Genomic DNA, 20,176 nt, shown 5'->3' on the forward strand with positions numbered 1-20,176 from the left:
GGAGACAGAGCCAATGCTGCTATTTTCAGGCAAGACACCGCTTCAGTGTAAACATCATTTGTCTTTCTGACATGACACTGTTGATTAAAGCTGGTGATTTTCCATCGTAAGACCCTGGAGCCGGAAATTAATTCTTTGTACCTGTCCTCCATTCAGGCCCCTCTATTGATTTGTGTTTGTTAACGAATCAACAGCTTTACCCCAAGAGGGCAGGGGAAAGGTGCGGTGCACTGCATTCGGTGCCCGTCTCATCTCTGTGTACTCGGACAACAGAAGAGAAGGGGATGAAAGAGGATAGATGGATAGATTTTGCGTGGCTGAACATATCAATTGTTTGCTGTAAAGCACGCCTTTATTTCCTATCAGATTAGTTGTATGTTTGCTGGATTGGATCCTGATACATGGATTTTCATCTCAAACAACCTTGAAGCCTGAAATGCTGCATCAGGGGTAAAGGTTAACGTGGAGCTGACAGCCCAATTCAGGTGAGAGACAGTTCTCATCATGGATTACCTTTGCAGCCACGGTGCCCTTCCTTTCTCCCCTATAGCCCCTTTCAAAATGAATCTTTTCAAGCTCAGTTATGTTGGTATTTACAGCTTCTTTTATCAGAAAGCCTCCTAAAATATTTCCATTATTGACCCTTGAAAGTACCATATGTATTAAATCACTGTAGCGGAATACCCGTCTCTCCCGCAGTGCTTGAAACATGCTTAATCAAATATCGCAGCACCATCTTGCAGGTTAATAATATGTTATGTCGTTAATAAATACATAATTAGCAAAGCAGCAGCATTGTTTCCATCTGGCTCTTGGAATCCCACAACACTAAAGGAGTTATTTGTGTTTTTTCAAAACTAATTATGTTTTCACACAATCTAATTCATTCTCCACATATTCTTGATGTTTTATATAGAGTGCTTGCCTTTGTAGCTTTGTATGTCCATCAACGATTTCTTCCACCTACGCTGAATTAATTAAGGCTTTCTGTTTCCCTGCCTCTATGCTGCAACCAGAGGATTGTTTGGAATGCGATGCAACACAGTGTAAGGTTCATAATTTTATACTAATTTCAGTTGTTTTTTTGTCTTATGTTGTTTTATGTGTTATGACTGGAAGCCTAAAATTTAAAAAACAAGCCTCATGACCTGTTAATCCCAGCGGTAAGTGTCAGTTACGGTCAAATTTCCATTTCTCCTGAGATTCAGTGTCACACACTGTCTTTGAATTTGCCATGAAGGAGCATTTTCCATAAATTTATCTGGGGCTCTCTAGCGGGAACTGTCCAGAGGTTGATAACGGCCACTGTGGTGTATTATGGCATCAGAGTATCTGCTGTTAAACACCGTCGAGTCAAGCTGCTAACTCTGAAGGGATAATTGAACACGTGCCATGGTGTCCTTGGCTAGTAAGAATTTCTCTCCGGAGATCGAGCGTGAACCTTGGTCGACCACTATATCTATTCCAGTCGCATTCCAGTCTCAGACCCTCATTGCCATATAGCTAATAGAGTCAGCTCCTCGAGGAAGCCAGCCAATCGACATGTGACCTGCGCCGTCAGAGCTGGCAGAGGGGAGAGCTGTGAAGAGCTGGTGTGGGAGTGATGCAGCCAGCATCTGCTCTAATACAGCGATGTGGGGGCTCCAGACTACTTAGGAATGACTGGGCAATTAGCCTGCTTGGAGAGCCCCGCAAAATGGAGCTCGGTGACAGGGGCTTATTTTCGACTTTCCATAACTGCACTACTCAGTGTACCTGAGTAAAAAATGCCATTAAAAACATGTGTCCCTGAGGAATCCATGCTGGTGTTGCCACAGGAAGCTGCAAATTGTGACATGTCTGTTATGAGTTTGAAAAAACAAATCTACTTTACATTGATAGAGGAATAACAGTTTTCAGAGTTTAAATGTTTCAAGAGAATAGCAACAAAATGCAAATTAAGCTGCTCTAACATTAAAGCATCAAAAACAATTGTTGGTCACTTAAAGCCATCCGTAAACCTTCACTGACATTTTAAGTAGTATAACCTTGATCTGTGGATATTTATCTCTTTTAAGCTCTGTTTTTGGTCCCCACTAACTCAATCACTGCTTTCACAGAGAAATCTTTTTTTGAGCAGCTAAATGCTTCACAATGTCCACCAGCTTTGTCTGCCACATCAGGAAGTGTTCGTTGGCTCTAGCAGAGCTTTTAACTGAGAAGAGCTGTCTTCTGCAGCCAAAAAATGACACTATGAAGTTGGTGAGAGTGAACAGAAAAGAGTTGTATTGTGTGAGATGAAAGATGCTCTGTGGAGCTGAGGGAAACTGCAGAGTCAGGTGATTAATCCCTTGTGGTTCATCACTTTGAGGACACCTTTCACGTAGCTGTATTGTTCTGTTGTTAATATGAAAGTGTTGATTACAGTAGTAATATATGTACTGATTTGATGTGTATATATAACCAACAACCACGTTTTCCTAGTTAGCTATACCTCTGGATGATATTTCTGATAATCATGTGTTGAAAACTGAAAATATTGCCACTAAAGCAGCACAACATCTGTAAATCTGAGACGGTTAACGTTACTGAGTTCGGACTTCATGATGAAATGAGTAGCACAGTAGTGTACTGGTGGTTGTGCAGTTAACTGCGTTATTAATGACAATGTAAGTTTGATTTCAGCTGTGACCTTTTTGACAATATCATCTCCTCTTCTTATGTATCTGTTACAACCAAAGAAGGTAATAATTCAGTAATGTAATTTTTGTATCAATTCATGTAAAGACTTGCTGAGGTCATAACTGGAGAAGCTTATCATACACAGTATAAAGATAAAGTGTGGAGCAATATATTGCTTTTCCAAGATCACATGAGAAAACAGGCTTTCTCCCGTTTTCACTATCTCTCAGTTTTATTTTTACAATTATCCCCCATTGTTCACTTTTACTTGTACCTTGGCTCAGATACCGGTGAGTGTCAGTAAAGTAAGGAGGGGAAAGCAGGGCTTGGTGCAGACTGTGTCCAGGTAGGAGAAGAGCTGCTGACCAGCACTGTAGGTCTTCTCAGTTGTCAGGCTTATTGAAGGGCCCTTTGAGGAGCTCCGCAACATGTCTGTTGTTCGATGAGTCTTAGGACTTGAGGGAAGCATCACCCACATCCCTGGCAGAGGTCACATGCAAAGTCATGAAGCTCTTTTGTGGCACGGTGCCTAGTGTGAATGAGCTTCCCCCTGAGATGCTGAATGTTCTGGACATTGTTTGGCATTAATTGCTGATATGACTCTTCGTTGTTGTGTTGAGGTTGGAGACAGTAGCTGAGGAATAACAGACCCAAAGGGTTTTTAAAGACACAAACAAAGGGTGTGTACTAATCATTGTGGACTCACACAACCCATCCCTTTGGGAAAGTCTATTCTAGGGTCCTGGAAAGGATCAATTGTTGAACCCCAGATTCACAGGGAGCAATAAGGATTCTGTCCTGACTGTATAACAGGTCTTTATCCTCAATGGAGTGTCAAAGGATCATGGGAGTCTCCTGTGGTAGGAGTACAGGGTACCAGTGGAGAGGGAACAAGGCACTGCAGCCAGAAGGGAAGTTTACCAGTCAATCCACATTCAGACCCTCGACTTTGGTCATGAGCTTTGGGTGACCAAGAGAATGAGATCACTGATACAAGCTCCCAAAGTGAACCTTCTCTGCAGGCTGGATAGGGTGAGGAGTTCAAACATCCTTTCCATCAAACGTTGATGTGGTTGGTCCATCTGATAAGAATGTGCCCTGGGCTCCTTTCATTGGAGATTTTCCAGGCACTGGAGTAGACCCAGGATTCACAGGAGGGACCTGGTCTGGCCTGTGAATTCTTCATGATTCTCCAGAAGGAGCTACAAAGTGTAGCTGGGGAGAGGGATATCTGGAACACTTCACTTAACCTGCTGTTACCATGACACAACTTTGGACAAGTGGAAGAAATGGAAGGGTCGATGTGATAATGTCTTTCATATGTGTTTCCTCTCACAATTGAAAACTGATTGAGTGCTTATACAGGAAAATAAACAGTGGCACAGTTACTAGTCAGCATGTATCATTCTCTATTAAAAGGTTATTCAGCACTGAACTATATGATGTCATACATGTTTGCTTTTTTCCTGCTGCAGCCTACCTCAAGCTGTCAAACATCTAGCAGTATAATGTTGGCAGTTAACACACATAAACATGCAAAGGCATGGTAAGGACATACATCAAACCCTAGTTATAACCTTAAATTTAAAACAAATTTCTATTGAGGTGCTGCAGCAGCTGACACCACCACACTGGCAGAATATAGATGTGTCAGTACTCAAGCTGAAAGATCACATGAGAAAAACTTATCAAAAGGGAATTTCCAGTATGACAGTGACAGTGACTATACAGTTATCATCTCAAGAATGATCATTTGTTTTAGGTCTTTACTTTTGTAAGTTATGTAGAACTCAGAGGTCATTTAGACTGCAGACCCACCACTTGTGTTTCTGTTGCAGTTTTAGTTATCGGGCACTTCAGATATTTAATCAATAAGAGCAAATTAAAGTGTTTCAGCAAATGCACTTAAATAGCCTAAGGTAATAATGCATAAAATATAAGCATATTTGATCTAACACTCCAGATGCATTTAAATTGGCAAAAAATACATGAAGTTTAATGTGATTCTAATGTGGCTCTGACAAAATCTGTCCATAATTTAATGTCTAGTAATAATGTTATTGTAAAAGATGTGAAAAATACTGAGCACTGGTCTTGGTGCAGCTCTGTGGTGTTAGCACGGTTCTTCCTGTGCCAATGTGGGTTTTCTCTGGGTACTCCGGCTTCCTCCCACAGTCCAAAGACATGCAGTTTATATTAATTCCAGACTCTAAATTGCTCGAGGTGTGAATATGAGTGCGAATGGTTATTTGTCAGCCCTGTGATGGACTGCAGACCTGCCCAGGATGCACCCCGCCTCTCGCCCAATGTCACCTGGGATTGGCTCCAGCCTCCCCATGACCCCTACAGTATAAGCAGTATAGATAATGGATGGATGGATGGATGCTTGTCCTGTCTTCTTGTAGCCATAACTGATGTGTGGAGGTATTCAAGTATATTCAACAAGAAAAAACATAGAATAATGTCACAGTTAATACAATTGACAGGAACATGGTTATCTTATGTTCCAATATGTTTGAGTATATAGTATATATACTGGTTTGATAGCTTTTTCACCACTCCAAATTATATTACATATCTTAGCATAAAAGAAATCAGGAAATCAAGATGATGGAGGCCTCTGAGAGGAAGATGTCCAAAAATGAGGGGCTGGCAAGCGAATGTCGAAGCAGGGGGTGGAGGACCAAATGCAACCCCTCCGAGGTCGGATGCAGAGGCTTTGCATGCCAGTTGCTCCACAGGGCACACAGGACCTTGGCAATCAAGGGACTGCACAACAGGAAGGCCTTCAAGAAAATCACTGATGCTGCAGAGAAGGCATCAAGATGGATGTGCATCAAGTGAGGGCGATCCATGAGCTACATGAGAGACACAAGCTGCAGGCTGATCACCATGCACCAGCTGGGTCGCCAGGGCGAGGACGTCTCGCCCAAAACACCCTATGACCCCAGGTCACATCATCCATATTTCGCCAGGCCCTTTCAAGTTCAGGCTCCACCATTGGGCTGAGGTTAGATAAGCATACATGCTATTATGTGTTTGACATATGAACAGCTGAGTCGTGGCAGTAGCCATCACATATATTTCAGCAAATTTCCCCTTGCATCTTCGTGCTTCTTCAGAGCGGAGATGAGACAGGTGTTCTGGGGGAGGAAACCACTCGATTGTGGTAACTAATTTATGAAAAGCAATTAATTAGCCAGTGTTATTCATGAATCTGGTTCTTGCCTCTCCCCTTCATTATGGCAACAATGCAGTGCCTCAATAGTTTGCTGGTAAACTTTTCCGAAAAGGTTCTTGGATGTCGAACTAATATTTTGTTCAATATTTTGCAGATAGAGATGTGTGTCTGCAACTGTTGTGACTAGAAAGTTTAATCAGAGGTTTTCAATTTTCTTTTCTAATCCAGCATGAACAGAACGCAGGAGTTCAAACGTAAATTCTGACCAGTAACAGCTCACTGGGGGCTTAGTGAGAAATATAAAAAAATACAGTAACAGAGTGAGTTTGATTTCACCTGTAACTCTGTTTGTCTTGATTGAAACTGCTCCTTGTTAGGCTTCATGCCTATGTTCTGTACATTAGCAGTATTTGTAAAGGTGTCAGTCTTATCTTGCTGTTTCCTCATTTTCACCACTAATGTGACATCATTTATGCATTTAGCCTCCATAAGGGACATGACTGGGTTCCCCCGTGAGAGCACATTTTTGTTTTCCCACACACTGTCCTCATTTCCATTCTGACATGGCATAATTACCCGTGACAGTGACACTGCTCCGCCTTGTGAAAGTTGACAATAGTTAAAAGTGTCCTTTGATAAGAACTCCTTGCTGTGCGAAGGGAAAGGCAGGGAGTGCATTCATTTCTTCTGTTGCCTATATAGGAACCTCGAGCAGCGGGCCCACCTCCAGCTCAATGAGCCATGACTGTTTAATTGCCTGACATTCTGTCAGAGCACACACACCCTCAAAGCTCTGAGAGAAATGGAGATTTCAAAGTCCAAAGAGGGGATAAAGGCACAACAGACTGTCAGGCGCAGAGGCACATTAAAGATAAGAGGTGCTGCTTTTAATTTGACACTTGTAACAAGTTTTCTGTGGTTCAATTTAGAGCAGTTTTATTCGTCCTCTTTGTCGCCCCTGTGTAATACACAATTCATATTTTATCGGTATGGCACCAGAAACAATGAGAGCCAAACACAAACAAGATCAGACTGCAGAAGGCATCTGTAGGGAGCAATATCAGACAGATTGCAATCCTCTGATCTGTGGCTTCGTGTCCGTAAATACTATTGGATCTTCCTTCAAAGCTTTTTGAAGATACAGAATTGAAAGTCAATGAGATGTGTCCGATAATATATTTGTAATTAAATCTTTAAGACATCATTACGCACTTCAAACATGTAAACACACCAAATAAATGAGACTAGAGCCAAAATTTGTCCGTTCATCTTTGATCGATATAGAAAGCTATTTTTTTGTAATTATTTGTATTTATTTATTTTGCTGAGAAATATCTTTCTTGAATTTCCAAAAGAACAATATTGATTCGGACTGGTTTTCACCACTTTCAGATTTCACAAAATCTTCTTGCATCAAGTTCCAAAGAAATGCTCCCAGTAATTGAAGCAAGGTGATAATACAGTTGAGGTTGTTATTATAAATTGATAGATTGTATTTTGTCAAATTCAATTTTCAGCTCTTTTGTGATATTCAAAATCAGCAATGATATTTGTGTTTGTCTTTGCACACAAAAATGATAGAAGATTTAATATTGCAACCATGAGCATCAAATGGAAAAGCTATAATTATAAAGAAATTACAGCCGTTCATCTGTGCAGACATAATTTACTCCTGACCTTCTCCGTCGCTCTCGCTCTGCCTCTCTCTGCCCAACTCACCCTGTCAAACTTTACTTTTCTACTGTTGGATAAACATTTTTTCAAAACCCAATGTCAATCAATAGTGGCTATACCCAGCATGCATTTAGGCATACAATCCAAGGTTAGTCCAAACTTTATTTCTGACTTCTGCTCAAAACAGACAAAGAAAAAACACTTAGCAAAACATTGTGGAAAATGCTCATCAAGCAAACTGCTGGACAAACACTCACAGTGGTTTCTAACCTCGGGTCACCAGATAAATATGAGGGATTTGCAGGAGGATTAACAAGATAAACAAAAAGATGTGTTTATTTCTGTGCCTCTTCAGGGTCTCTGATTTATTCAAATTAAATCATTTCAATGTTTTAGGACTGCTCGGGATAATAATTTATTTCTGATATGTTTTTCAAAATTCAAATCAATTGCCTCAAATCTTAAAGTTGCATCCATACTCCTCCCTCATTAGACGTTTATAAATAAAGACACCTTTTTTTATCTTTCAAAAGTAAAACTACCTACACCAAGTCTATTATCAAGTCTACTATGTGTTCGTGCTTTGATAGTTAGTTTCTACATCACCACATCTAAGCTGGATATTGGACTGTGGTTGGCCTCTATTTGTCTATGTGTGTGGCCTGCGCCTTCCATTTGTAGAACTGTTCATCTTTTTGGCTACACACGTAACATGTTAGTTGTTAAGATCCCAAAGAAGCACAGCGTCAAATTTGGTGTGATTCAATTCAATTCAAAGCTTTATTGTCATATGCACGGTAAAGAAACACGTTTCGTGATGTGGAAGTTGACGATGCCAAAAAAACGTTCACGACAACAATGGCAACAACAACTGATCCCCCAGTTTGGGGTTCTGTGTACGGAGTCGAGCTTCACTGACCTTTGGATTAACAGGTGACCGGCTCTTTGTGCAGCAGCCGTGATGCAGCTTCAGGGTTCTGTGGACTGCAATCAATTAACTTTTGGTGGCTCAATTATTGCAGGCTTACTTTTACAGTTTTCAGAAAGAAAGCAGCCGCCAGCATCAACACAGAACAAGCAAAGAGACTATTCCAAACAGGCAGGGTTAGAAACGGGCACTGCACTTGTTTCTTAAACTGAGATTTAAGGTGAGAGAGGAGAAACTTCCATCCATCAGCAGATGAAGGTAAAAACGGCCTAGTGTCAAACACTCAAGGCTACATACACATCATTCAGCACGGTGAAGGTCTAACTTCCAAGATCTGGAAAAATAAGCAAAACACATTGTTTTTATTTGATGTGGACTTTATAAAGAAAAAACAAACACCCTCACTCTCATTGTGACATTAGATCAAGCACAACTCATTGTGTGCTGTATCCTCAGGTCTCTTTCATTACTCATCTTGCTTGTGTCCATCTCAGTAGTTGGAACAGAGTCAAGTTAAAAACAGGCAGTCGCTGTTTTTCTCTTGACTTGCCCTCTTGATAAGAAAAGGTGGCAGCACAGTGGATCAATGCACAGAATTGCTGCCTCGCAGCAAGAAAGTTTTTGCACAAGAGTGTTGGTTTTCCTTGTGTTGTGATTTTTCTTTTTCTCTAGTTCCTCCAGTTTCCAACCACCGTGGCACGCCAGGTCAATAATTCGCTACTAGGTGTGACTGTGGGATTGTCTGTCTTTGTTAGCTTTGTAAGAGGCCAGTGATCGGTCCGGCCTTTTTCTTTTAATTCATGAAGCACTTGAGCTTCAGGCTTTCATGAAATAGGAGTGAATGTGTGAGGAGTACATATTGTATGTATGGTATGTGGTGTAAACTGTGATATCACTCGTATTCTCTGCTCGCTTTCATGTTAGAGGAAATGATTTATCCATACTGTTGGAACATGGATAGCTTGTAACATTAAGTAAAAATAAATATGCCTGCCCACAATCTTTTTGTCTCTCATTCTTTTCCGTGTTCAGTAGAAAACACTGGGTAGAACATCCGCGTGTGGTTTCTAAAGTCAGTTGTAAAGGGGGAAAAAAATGCTCAACCACTCCTTTCCCAAAATCCTGACCCTGGCATTATGTCTCTGCAGTCCAGGAACATGTCAAGCCACTGAAACATTCTTGTTTTGGATACAGCTTAATGGAAGTAAAGTGGGCCTATCCACAGCAACATTCTCTGGGCTATTGCAATGTATGCACCGACTCTTACCCGAGGTATGCAATTATCGAGATTCCATGGATTCTAACATAACTCCTACTTCTTCTAAGACCACACAAAAATAAATAGTCTAGAATTGCACATGTGGCATGAGACTTCAGGGCATTGTTTGAGGGGAAGTTTAACAACACCCTGGGTTAGAGGTGGATTCATGTTTGGCTGTTAAAATTAAAGCCTGACAAACTCTAAATACACCTTTAAATCACACTTTTGGCACCACCTAATGGGGTTAAAGATATAATATGTAATCATTCTTCATTAAAATGTCTAAAATGACTTTGTTCTGTATTTTGCTGACTTGCGCTTTTACATTATAAAAACATTGCCTTTTAATTGCATCCGGCTGCTTTACCTGTGGTTTTGTCCATCTTTGCTTTAACTTCTGTAACAAATGACATGTTTTCTCCCTCTTCTGTTTGATTTGGTCATTTGAAATGGATCTTGATTATTTGCTGTGTTTACGTGAAAACGAATTTGATAAAACACCTCATCTATGAACATGTTTTTCCCCTGAGTCACATCAGGTAGATTTGATCCCACACTGTTTCACGACATCATCAAACTAGGTTTTAGGTTATTGTTTTGATTGAGAGACCCCTATCGGCATCAAATACGTTTAATTTAGTAGTTTTGTGTGCAACCCAAACACTTATTTACTTGGAAGACACAGAATCAGAGACGTCTTTTAAATGTTGAAATCACAATCGTTTCCCTTTTCAAATGAACCACCTGTGCAGTAGACACCAGTCTTGGTGCATGTGGTCTTTGAGCACAGAAAGAGCTAAACAAGGCAGACACAATGACGAGGCATTTTACAGTTTACCACCGTGTTTACTGATGTCTGCTAAAAGAGAAAGTAACATCTATTTTAAGAATTATATTCTGGTGTGCTAACAAAACTGTGGCAGGACAACACATGCAGATGTTCTCCATTTAACAATGGACTGAACAGACTTGTATGCAGCTGCACTGTTAGTTCCCTCACAGCAGTGGTAGCACTGTATGTTCTGTTTTTTTTTCCGTAAGCATTGAACATTGTGTCTCAAAAAAAAAACATACTGAGGGTTTGTTGCCTGTCGGGGAAATGAGGGAGCTTGGGTGGAGCTGATACGGGACAGAGACGGATGCCAGGAATTGAGATCTTATGATTTCCTGTGATTTCTCTCTATCCTAGAAAAAAATAATAATAATTTAACGCACATGGCACAGGGATCAATGTTTTTTGATTTCCAGTGAAATTCGTTTTTAATCATAAATTCTCAGAAAGAGTCCTGAGCCCTATCAACATTTTCTTTTTCTATCAGAAGATCAGTGTTCAAGTCCAGTAAAATGCAGTAAGGCTCTCTCAAGCTTTCCATAACACTTAGTCTCATTTTGTGCATCTACACTAAATAAAGCATTTTCTTGGTAGAACTCTGAGCAACAGAGCTTTCTAATACAGTAAATGGCTCCAGGTTAATTGCAACATTGTTGCCAAAAAGAGCAGGAATAGGAGTATAAACGACTTTCTGCAGTTTTGTTTGGTCACGCTGCACTTTTTCCAATGTGGCCTTTTCCTTTGTCATGTCATGGTAGTGGTGGCGGTGAGTTCATGTTCATGTTGGTTGTGTTTTCTGTTGTGTGGGGCATTGTTGTCTACCACAACTTGCAGATAGTCTTTGTCTTCTCAGCAACTCTTTCATTGAAGTACTGCCACACCCACGATTCCAGGCTTTTTCTATCTCCAGCGTTGTCTCCCGCTGCTACCATTTTTAACAAGTGTATGTCTCAGGAGCCTGTTTTGTATAATGAAGTGGCGGCTGCACACTCTGAAGTACAAAATTGTGGAATAGGTGAAAAAGAAGACAATGGAAGGCTGTTTTTCTTTTGTACTGTTATCACAATGGCAAAAATATAAGATAACTGATACAACAAGACCACATACTGATGATTTTGACCTATTTTTTACATTTCCCATCCTTACTTTAGAGGAGCTGCTGCATACTGCACTTCTACACTTGTTTACTTAATAAACAACTTCACAGAAATTTGCCAAAGTAAACAGAACAGTTATGTAGACATTATATTATCTGAATACTAATTATAACAAGAGACAGCAGTGTAGTATATACCTTCAAGTCCCCAGTCAGAGGAAGCTCCTGCATTATTTATGCCGTTAATAAATGATCAGAATTTAGATTAGTGTTTGGTCTGTCTGCCTAATGTCAGTGCAATTAGTGTAACTTTAAAAGTAATGTATTAATTATTACATATATCAAATCATAGCAGACCTGGTATTAATCTGTAGCTTTGTATGTTATATATATATTATTTAATTACTATTAATGGAGTAGTAAGTGTAACTATGATAGGCAGACACATCTGTGTGCTTTTCTCCTGTCTGCACAGGAATGTACAGGGAATGAAGAAAGCATGCACAATGTCGCAATGTCACATCTGCATTTAAAATTCAGATATGGAGAAGTGCAGGATTTAATTTGCCTGCAGTTGGATTGTTGTGGCAAATATACAAGTAGTAGTATTAGATTTTGAGAATAACAATAAGGTTTATGGTCTTCTTTCTCAAAAACACTGTCTTTGCATGTTTGTTTTAAACTATAACACCTCTAGCTCTCTCTCATTCATTCACAGACAGATGTGCGTTGCTCTGGATGGTGAAGGGGGAGAGGTGACATCCTCCTGTGCTTAAACTGTCATCTGTACAAGCAACTTCTTACAATCCACAGTTTTAATGTTAGATAACTTTGAAAGGTTGGAGGATTTATGATGAGAGCAAAGTAGGAAGTCATGAGACATGGTGTATCCGTGTTGGGAGGAGATAGGAGAGTGGATGCACTGGTCAATAAAAACAGTAGTATCAGGGAGGGGACCGCAGCTTCTTTCCCATGTGAAACTGATAAGTCATCATTGTTTCTCTTTATCCACGACCATCCCGCAACCTTGACCACATGTTTATTATCGTAACCAGGACGACAGATTTCCTCTTAACTTAAGGAAGCACTTTTTTCAACTCAAACCGCAATCGTTTCCTAAACCTAACCAAGTAGTTTTGGTGCCTAATCATTACTAAACCGTAAACTTTCCACAACCTCAACCGCATGTTTATTATTGTTACCATGGTCAGGAACTCCCTGGATACACCTGATGTTGGTACTCTTCCAGAGATCATATTATTTGTGCCATAACAACAAAAATCTAATATGCTTGTAGGGTATAGAGACAAGCACCCTATGGTTAGAAATTGGAGGAGTCAGTTTCCTTCAGCATGACACATACTTATGGTCCACAGTTAATTCCCCATTGCAAAATATGCAGTGTCAATGTTTCTGGACTCTTAATACAACAGCAAGAGTAAGATGCCCCCTTAGCCCCCCAGAAAATATAATACTATAAAGTTTCTTAATGTGCATTTGTAATTTGTGATCAAACATTAACACACATAGGCTAAAACCACCAATGCAAAGCGGCTCTCAGTCACATGCTGTCCACATCTTACAAAGCCTTGCTGCATCACAGGGTGGGTACAAGTCCAACGTGCGCTGTAACCCGAATTGGAAAACAGTGATAGAGCGTAAATACTGAACATGATGTGAACAGCATCGTGGCAATAATGTCAGTAGGGCATGTGGCACAGAATTTACAGGTTTCAGCTGTCAGAGTCTCTGATTACAAGAGAGAAAAGTCTCCACTCCTGAGAAATAAACTGTGCATGTAAAATAATGGGTGAGAGAGCCGCCTCTTCATCACACATCACCGTGTTTTAGGAGGCATAATTCAATAATGCATCTGACTAAATGGAGAGAGACGTAGCTCACAGAGACACATCTTAATCAAGACTTGCTGTTTTGTATGATGCTAACACAATAAAAAAAAAAATAAAAAATTGTTTTACAGCTATAAAATGCAGCAAAACTCCATCACCTTGATCCTATAGTGAAATTAAGACGTTAAGCTAAAAGGTGCAAAACTCAGAATACTTCCTCCATTGTCCATTGTTGTCATTCTCAAGTTAGTTACTATAATAATGTTATAAGAAGACGACCAGAGCAGGAATACGACTGCTAAAGGCTAATTTATGCTGTCTTTACCTACATAAAGAGATATATCCCTTTCAAATGTAGCAGTAGCCTCTTTCACTGTTTTATATGGGACCTGGGTCTCTTTGGGTTTTGCTAAGTTGTATGTAGAGCACAGTAAGCTTTAATTTGTGTTCTGTTATTTTGTTATATCTAAAATCTTTTTTGAATTGACATTAATATGGATACAGAGTCTCTATCAATATTAGATACAGAAGTTTCTCAAAACCTTTTAAATTATTCCTGTGGGATTTTTGTAGTCCCACACGGGCTGATACATTTATTTTAACACTTGGATGAATGTTGTAGCAGAAAATTAGAAAAGTCAGCAATGCACTATTAAAGGATTAAGTTGTATTTGTTAATCTAAGTTTCTTGAATTTACACAATAAAATTGAAGGTGCTTGTAATATCCATTACAGTTAGGACCCATTATCATAACTGTATTCATTCTGTAAATAAAAATATCTATAAAAGCCTGCTGATTGGAATTAATCAGGCTCACATTGTGGTCGGATCACCGGCCCAACAGGTTGAAAGGGTTAACGCACTGTGTGAAGCAAACCTTGCAAAAAGCCACAGACGACTCATTCTCTGGACTGTAGTAAAGCTTACCTTAATTTATGCACAGCTTTTGCATATATCCTACAAATATGTGTATATTCTACAGTATGTGGCCAAAATCAAATGACAAGTGTTAATAGGGTTTCAAGTTGTAAACAAAAAAATCACGAACACAACTGCAATTGTGTTTCTTGTCTTTTTCTTTCTTTGTCTTTATTTATTGTAGTGTTATGTCATTTATTGTCGGGTGTTCCGATTTGTTGTTGTGATTTGCACTTCAGGGCCACCATAGTTTTTGTAGTTAATACCTGTTATTAAACTTTAAAGGTTGGTTAATTTGAGGAAAATAAAGAATGACTATAGAGGATTTGCATGTGGTGCATTGAAAAATGTATCTAGGGAGGTTTCAGGTTTTTATCCACAATCGTTGTGCCAATAACCTCAACTTGTTCATTTCATATCTCAAAGACCAATAGTAGCCACAAGGCTAACACCTCGGCCCTTCCACACATCTTCCCTTCTCTCTCAGCGACTATCACCGGTGCCATAAAGGCGCTGCTACTTTTCATATCTGTCAATGCATTAATGAGGCACATTGGCCCCATTACACTCTAGGCTGTCTGCATCTCGGGAGAACGAGGGCAGCAGGGAGAGCCTGGGCCTGCCAATGATTGCTCAGTTCTCCACAGAGCATAGCTTCCCTTTAATCATCTCCCCTTTTCAAACTTCTGCTGTTGTAGCCTCGGGCAAATCACAAGCGCACACTCGCCACTGTTTCATCAATATTCTGTCACTTTTTCCTCACAGTGGGATCATTGTGTGATAAATTTTGCTCACCATGATAAACCACATCACCTAAACTTACAGTTACCATGGGACTGAGGGAAATGGTTTGTGGCACATTTCGGGCCACTGGGTATGACCTACAGTTTTGTACAATGATAGTATGTAAATACAACATGGGCTATTTTTTAAAAGACCTGATCATGTTGTGTGAAACTATAGATCCAATTTTAAGAATATTTTGTGTGTGTTTTTCAGTTTTATGTTTCTAATAATTCGTAACAAGACCAAATCTTTTGGTTTGTAATTTCTTCTATCAATGCCATTTCTACTACAACTTTCTCTCACTGAAGTACGGAATCAAAATTTGACAACATATTCCGACAGCGTGGCAGCAAATCAAATATAATGCGTTCAAAAATGTGCAATTACATGAACGCACTGAACAGTGTTTTTTACGGGAGCAGTTGCATCTTAACGTATGTGTAGCATTAATAAGGGATAAATATGTTTTTTTGTTTTTTTTTATTGTTTCTCAGTTTCTGTTCTGCTTTCGAAACCCAGGCTGCACATCAAAATCAAAAACGTACAATAACAGCCAATTTTGAACACCAATAAAACTTCACTCAATGTCAAGTATCTATTCCCACGAAGCAGCAAAATAACAATTTCACAGTGTTGTCACTGACTGTGCTGTCACCAGGAGATGTTAGAAAGATTTATGCACTGCCCCAGCTGAGGTTTTTGTCGAGATGTCCTTAGTAAATCATGCTGTAATATTCTGCCTTGGCAGATTTATGCTGCGACATAATCAGTCGTAATCAAGGGAAACAAGGAGGGTGGCTTCAGCCGAGAGTGTAAGAGAGTTCAATGGCCCACAAAGCAATGCCAAAAATTGCTTTATAATGAACGCGTGGCGTGTGGCCCGGCAGCGGAGGACAAAAACCAGCGCTGCAACTGTCGCATTAAACCATGTGCAGTTTGCAAGTGGTTTGTGTGCTGTTTTCTGACCATGATTTGCTTTGGTGTGTCCCATTCCCGTCTGTGTGTGAGAGCTGCAGCACAAACAGCTGTGTCTTCCCAGTCTCATCTATTGTGAAGGTGCAGAGGGGAAACATTTGCTTTCGCCCTCTGTTGATGGATATTGATTGGATGAGAACAGCCCACATCTATATGCACTGTGGTAGTCACCTGCTCTGAGCAACAACTGCCAGTCACCTTTTCAGACAAGGTCAGAAGAGACGTGACAAAGTGGAGACAAGTGCCACTCAAAACATTATCACTGAGGTGATTTACTGGGTTTGCTTAGGGCGAGCCAATATTATTTCCAATTTCTTTTATATGCCAGACGGCAGGTCTTGGTTGAGAGAATCTGATGTTTATGGAGGGAACTGAACCAATGAGGAGTGCTTTATGACGTGTTAGACACCAGATTAAGTAGCCGTGTCCAGGGGATCAACACCCATGGGGCCTCTGTGCCCTGATACTCGACACTGCAGTTGAGCTTTTGGCTATGTTACTGCTCCCACACTTGGACAGGGGAGCGCATTAGTTTTTAGGACTGGCTCGCTCAACAATATAACTCGGGAAGAGAATGTGATGAAGAGGCAGAGTTATTCTTACTGCGGCCTTCGTGCTTGTGAGAAACTATTCAGTCTGTCCCCAAAGTGGTCACTGGTCAGGGGAGAGACTCACGGCACGGCCAAGGCCTTGGTATGAGCAGAGCTGACTCCCTGACCTCTGTAATTGAGATGCAGGAAGAATACTGCATTCGTATCAAATGAAAAACTATTTTAATGCAGACTGGGGAAGCAGTTGCCAGGGAAAATAAGTTGATCGAGGAGTTGTCTGCTCCTTGTGGTTTGGTGGTAAGACCTGCTGCCGAGTCTATGATTAGCCCCAACATGCACAAATTTAGCACAGACTTTCACCAGAGGGATAAGAACAGCGATTACAGCCCTAAGCTAGGAGCTTGAAATATGTTAATTGTTAATTATTTTAACAGGATAGAGGTGTTTTAACTATCAGAGACAGAATCCCCAATATTGTTTTTTGTTTTTTGAGAGAGAAAGGGAGATTTAGCAGCTGACAGAGGAGCCAGGGGGGAGAGACTGAGCGCTATAGCTCAGCTCTGGCAGCGCTGCGAGCATGATTTGTATGTTTTTCTCAGAGTAAAACTTAGATAGAAAGTCTGGCCACACACACCCACAATTTCTGCTTCTTTTTTTTTGATGACTGAAAGGCAGATAGCACGCGGGGGCATCATCCCACAGGCGGATAAGAGCTCAGGCCCCTGACATCACGCTGTTGCCAGGAGTGCGACTGCAGCTTCAAAGCCAGTGACACGTCAGCTTTTGATCTGAGAAATAGGCGAGGGCATCTGCGAACCACTGGTCAAAGTACAGCTTGCTCGCAAATAGCCCGAGCAGAAAGGTGGCACGAACGCAGCTGCCACCCCTGTTAACATGCATGAAGAAAAAAAAAAACGACCATGACCTGGAGCTGCCTGTGTTTGCCCTCAGCTGCACACGCACACAAAAACACAACAGAAGGTAAACTTTGTAAGAAATACTTTGAGTGTCTGAAAACACACAGATTTAAAGCCTGTGAACACCGCTGTAGTTTTGTGGGGGGGTTTTTAGCATAATTATTCCATGTAAACATACATGTTTGTTCATTCAAATAAGCCTTTTAACAGAGAGTAAACATTGTTTTTTAACTGTTGGATTTAATTTGCGGTGAAAGCGAGAACAAAGACAAGATTATAACTAAGCCATGAGAGCTGTAATACATCAGAGGCTACTTCACCGTGCTGAATAAATCTTCTGTATTGTGTTTTACATCCTGTTTTCCTGTTCCTGACGAGAGATTTGTGGAGGAATTAGGAGCAACTTTGTCCTACAACTCATTTAGATCATGGTTCTCAGGATATTTAAAGTGAAGACGTGGCGTAAGGGTGGAGGAGTCCAGAGATGACTAAGCATATACAGTATATCACAGCACACCGAGAGAGACCAGAGGCTTTATTCACAGAGCTCATCCGAGTCTGGTCTAAGATCATGGGGTCGGCTACGGCCATGAAACCTTCACTTTCACTTAGGACTGAGGTAAGGGAGAGAAAGGCCAAACAGAGATGAGAGGAGAGGAGGCAGAGAGAGAGAAACACAATGAAGTGAAATATGGTTTGTGATGGAGGCAGGGAGACGGAGGGCAAAAGAGAAAAAAACATAGCTCAAGAGGAAAAGCGAAATGCTGCAGGTTTCTGTCGTCAAGGCTTCGATTGATGATCATTTATAATCTATCTGCCTAAACTCGAGCATCTTTAAAGCTTGTCTGGTAAAACTCCCTAATCCATATTGTCATCCAACAACTGTTGTTCATGTAGCTAAAGCCTGACATAGCTCATAGCTTCCTCTGTGTTTGTTTGTTTGACGGATTACACAAAAACTACTGAGCGGATTAGCACGAGACTTGGTTGAAGGATCTGGTATCAGGATCAGGAGAGAACTTTTTTTTACTTAGGGCGTAAGATGTTATCAACATTGTCCTGATTTCTCAGAGAATAATTCATGGAGCTTGATGAAAAAAATCTGACTTATTTAGGGGACTGATATCTTTGTGTGTGCAATTCAAAATAAAGATCCAAATTAAATATGGATCTATAGCGAATTTAAATGTGTTTTAATATGGGGACTGTTCTGCCTTGGCAGATGTATGCTGGTGCCATTTTATTTTTCAAATGCAGCTGCACAAACCCACTGTACGTTTCCTGCCCAGCACCAAGCAGCAGGCGGTCATAGTTAGCAACTAGGTGGAAAACATAGTGGGAAATACAGACAGATATTTTTCTCAAGAGTTGGTGGTGACACAAAATGGAGCTAAAAGTATAGTGACTGCATTTAGATACCAGATGTATTGCCGTTGGAGGTACGTGCTCTACTGAGTTCAGTTTTAGTTCTTTTATGCCACAGATCTCCTCTTCACCTCAGTGTTGAATCTCACTGTTGCCCTGGGTGATGTACTCCTTCACCACAGTGAAACTGGCCAATGTGTGATAGTTTATTTTGAATAAACCCCACATACACCTCCCTGATGATTTAAATACCCATTAGAGCGTTAAATGTGGAATAGTTCCCTAGTGAAAATAGTACCAGACAATTACATTTACTTCCATTGGTGTCAAGCAGATTCAGGAAACTGTTGAGACATATTTAACTATATACTTTGTAGTAATTTGCTAAGATCAACATGTTGTTCAGTGTATTTTGGAAAGTTTGAGACAAATATATAAAAGTCTGATTCAAATTTTTGGCTTCTCGTATGAATTATTGAGACTCGTTTCCGGTCCCAATCTGCTTATGGACTTCTTGGTTATGGAAATTTACCTTGTTTTTTCCTTGTGTTTGATTGTTTTTTATTGACTGTGTTCTCCGTTTCCTGTTTTATTTTGAAATGATGCTTCTTTTGTGTCTCTGGCTTGATTTTCTGCCTTTCTTCCTGTTTTCCTGCCCTTGTGTTTACCTGTGTTCAGTTATTCCTACCTCCCTTTTGTATAAAAGTCTGGTTCCTTGTGTATTTCAGTCGTGTTTTCCAGTCATATCTTGTTTCTTCAGTGTTTTTTATTCTTTGATCGTAGGTGTTTTTTGGGCCATTCTTTGCTTTTGTACTTTTTGTTAATTTATATTGACATGTGCCTGACAATTTTTGTTATTTACCTTCACCTGGCTCCTGCGTTTGGGTCCTCCTGCTCTCCTCATTCCTGACAAGTTTACATTTACGAACATTTACAATGTGTTTATTCCTTAATCTGAATATCTAACAGTACTAAGTCAAATGCAACTGTATTTTTCAGTTTTTATAAATAGATAAAACCTCTTTTTAAATATCCTACTACCTTAGAGACCGTGAACCTTCGTAGCCGTGAATGTGAAGCAGAATATTCTGGTTCTGTCTTGGGCATGTGTAAGTACACGTTTTCATTCAAGTGTAAGGCACATTATCTACATAATGCCTTTAAGAAACATAGAATATGG

At 40.3% G+C, this 20,176-nt stretch overlaps 1 protein-coding gene across 3 annotated transcripts in view; it reads left to right on the forward strand.

Moving 5' to 3' along the window:
• LOC109631434 (glypican-6) overlaps positions 1 to 20,176 on the forward strand; it is a 79,221-nt gene that overhangs the window by 51,802 nt on the left and 7,243 nt on the right. For 2 of the 3 annotated variants that reach the window (XM_020090200.2, XM_069533215.1), the window contains one exon: positions 1,017 to 1,046. The exons of the other annotated variant lie outside the window; for it this stretch is intronic. In XM_020090200.2, the coding sequence (XP_019945759.2) occupies positions 1,017 to 1,046 (30 nt within the window). The remainder of the gene's footprint in view (positions 1 to 1,016; positions 1,047 to 20,176) is intronic. 3 annotated transcript variants of the gene reach the window in all.

Source organism: Paralichthys olivaceus, chromosome 10, assembly GCF_024713975.1.
Source record: "Paralichthys olivaceus isolate ysfri-2021 chromosome 10, ASM2471397v2, whole genome shotgun sequence".
NCBI classification, from domain to species: Eukaryota; Metazoa; Chordata; class Actinopteri; order Pleuronectiformes; family Paralichthyidae; genus Paralichthys; species Paralichthys olivaceus.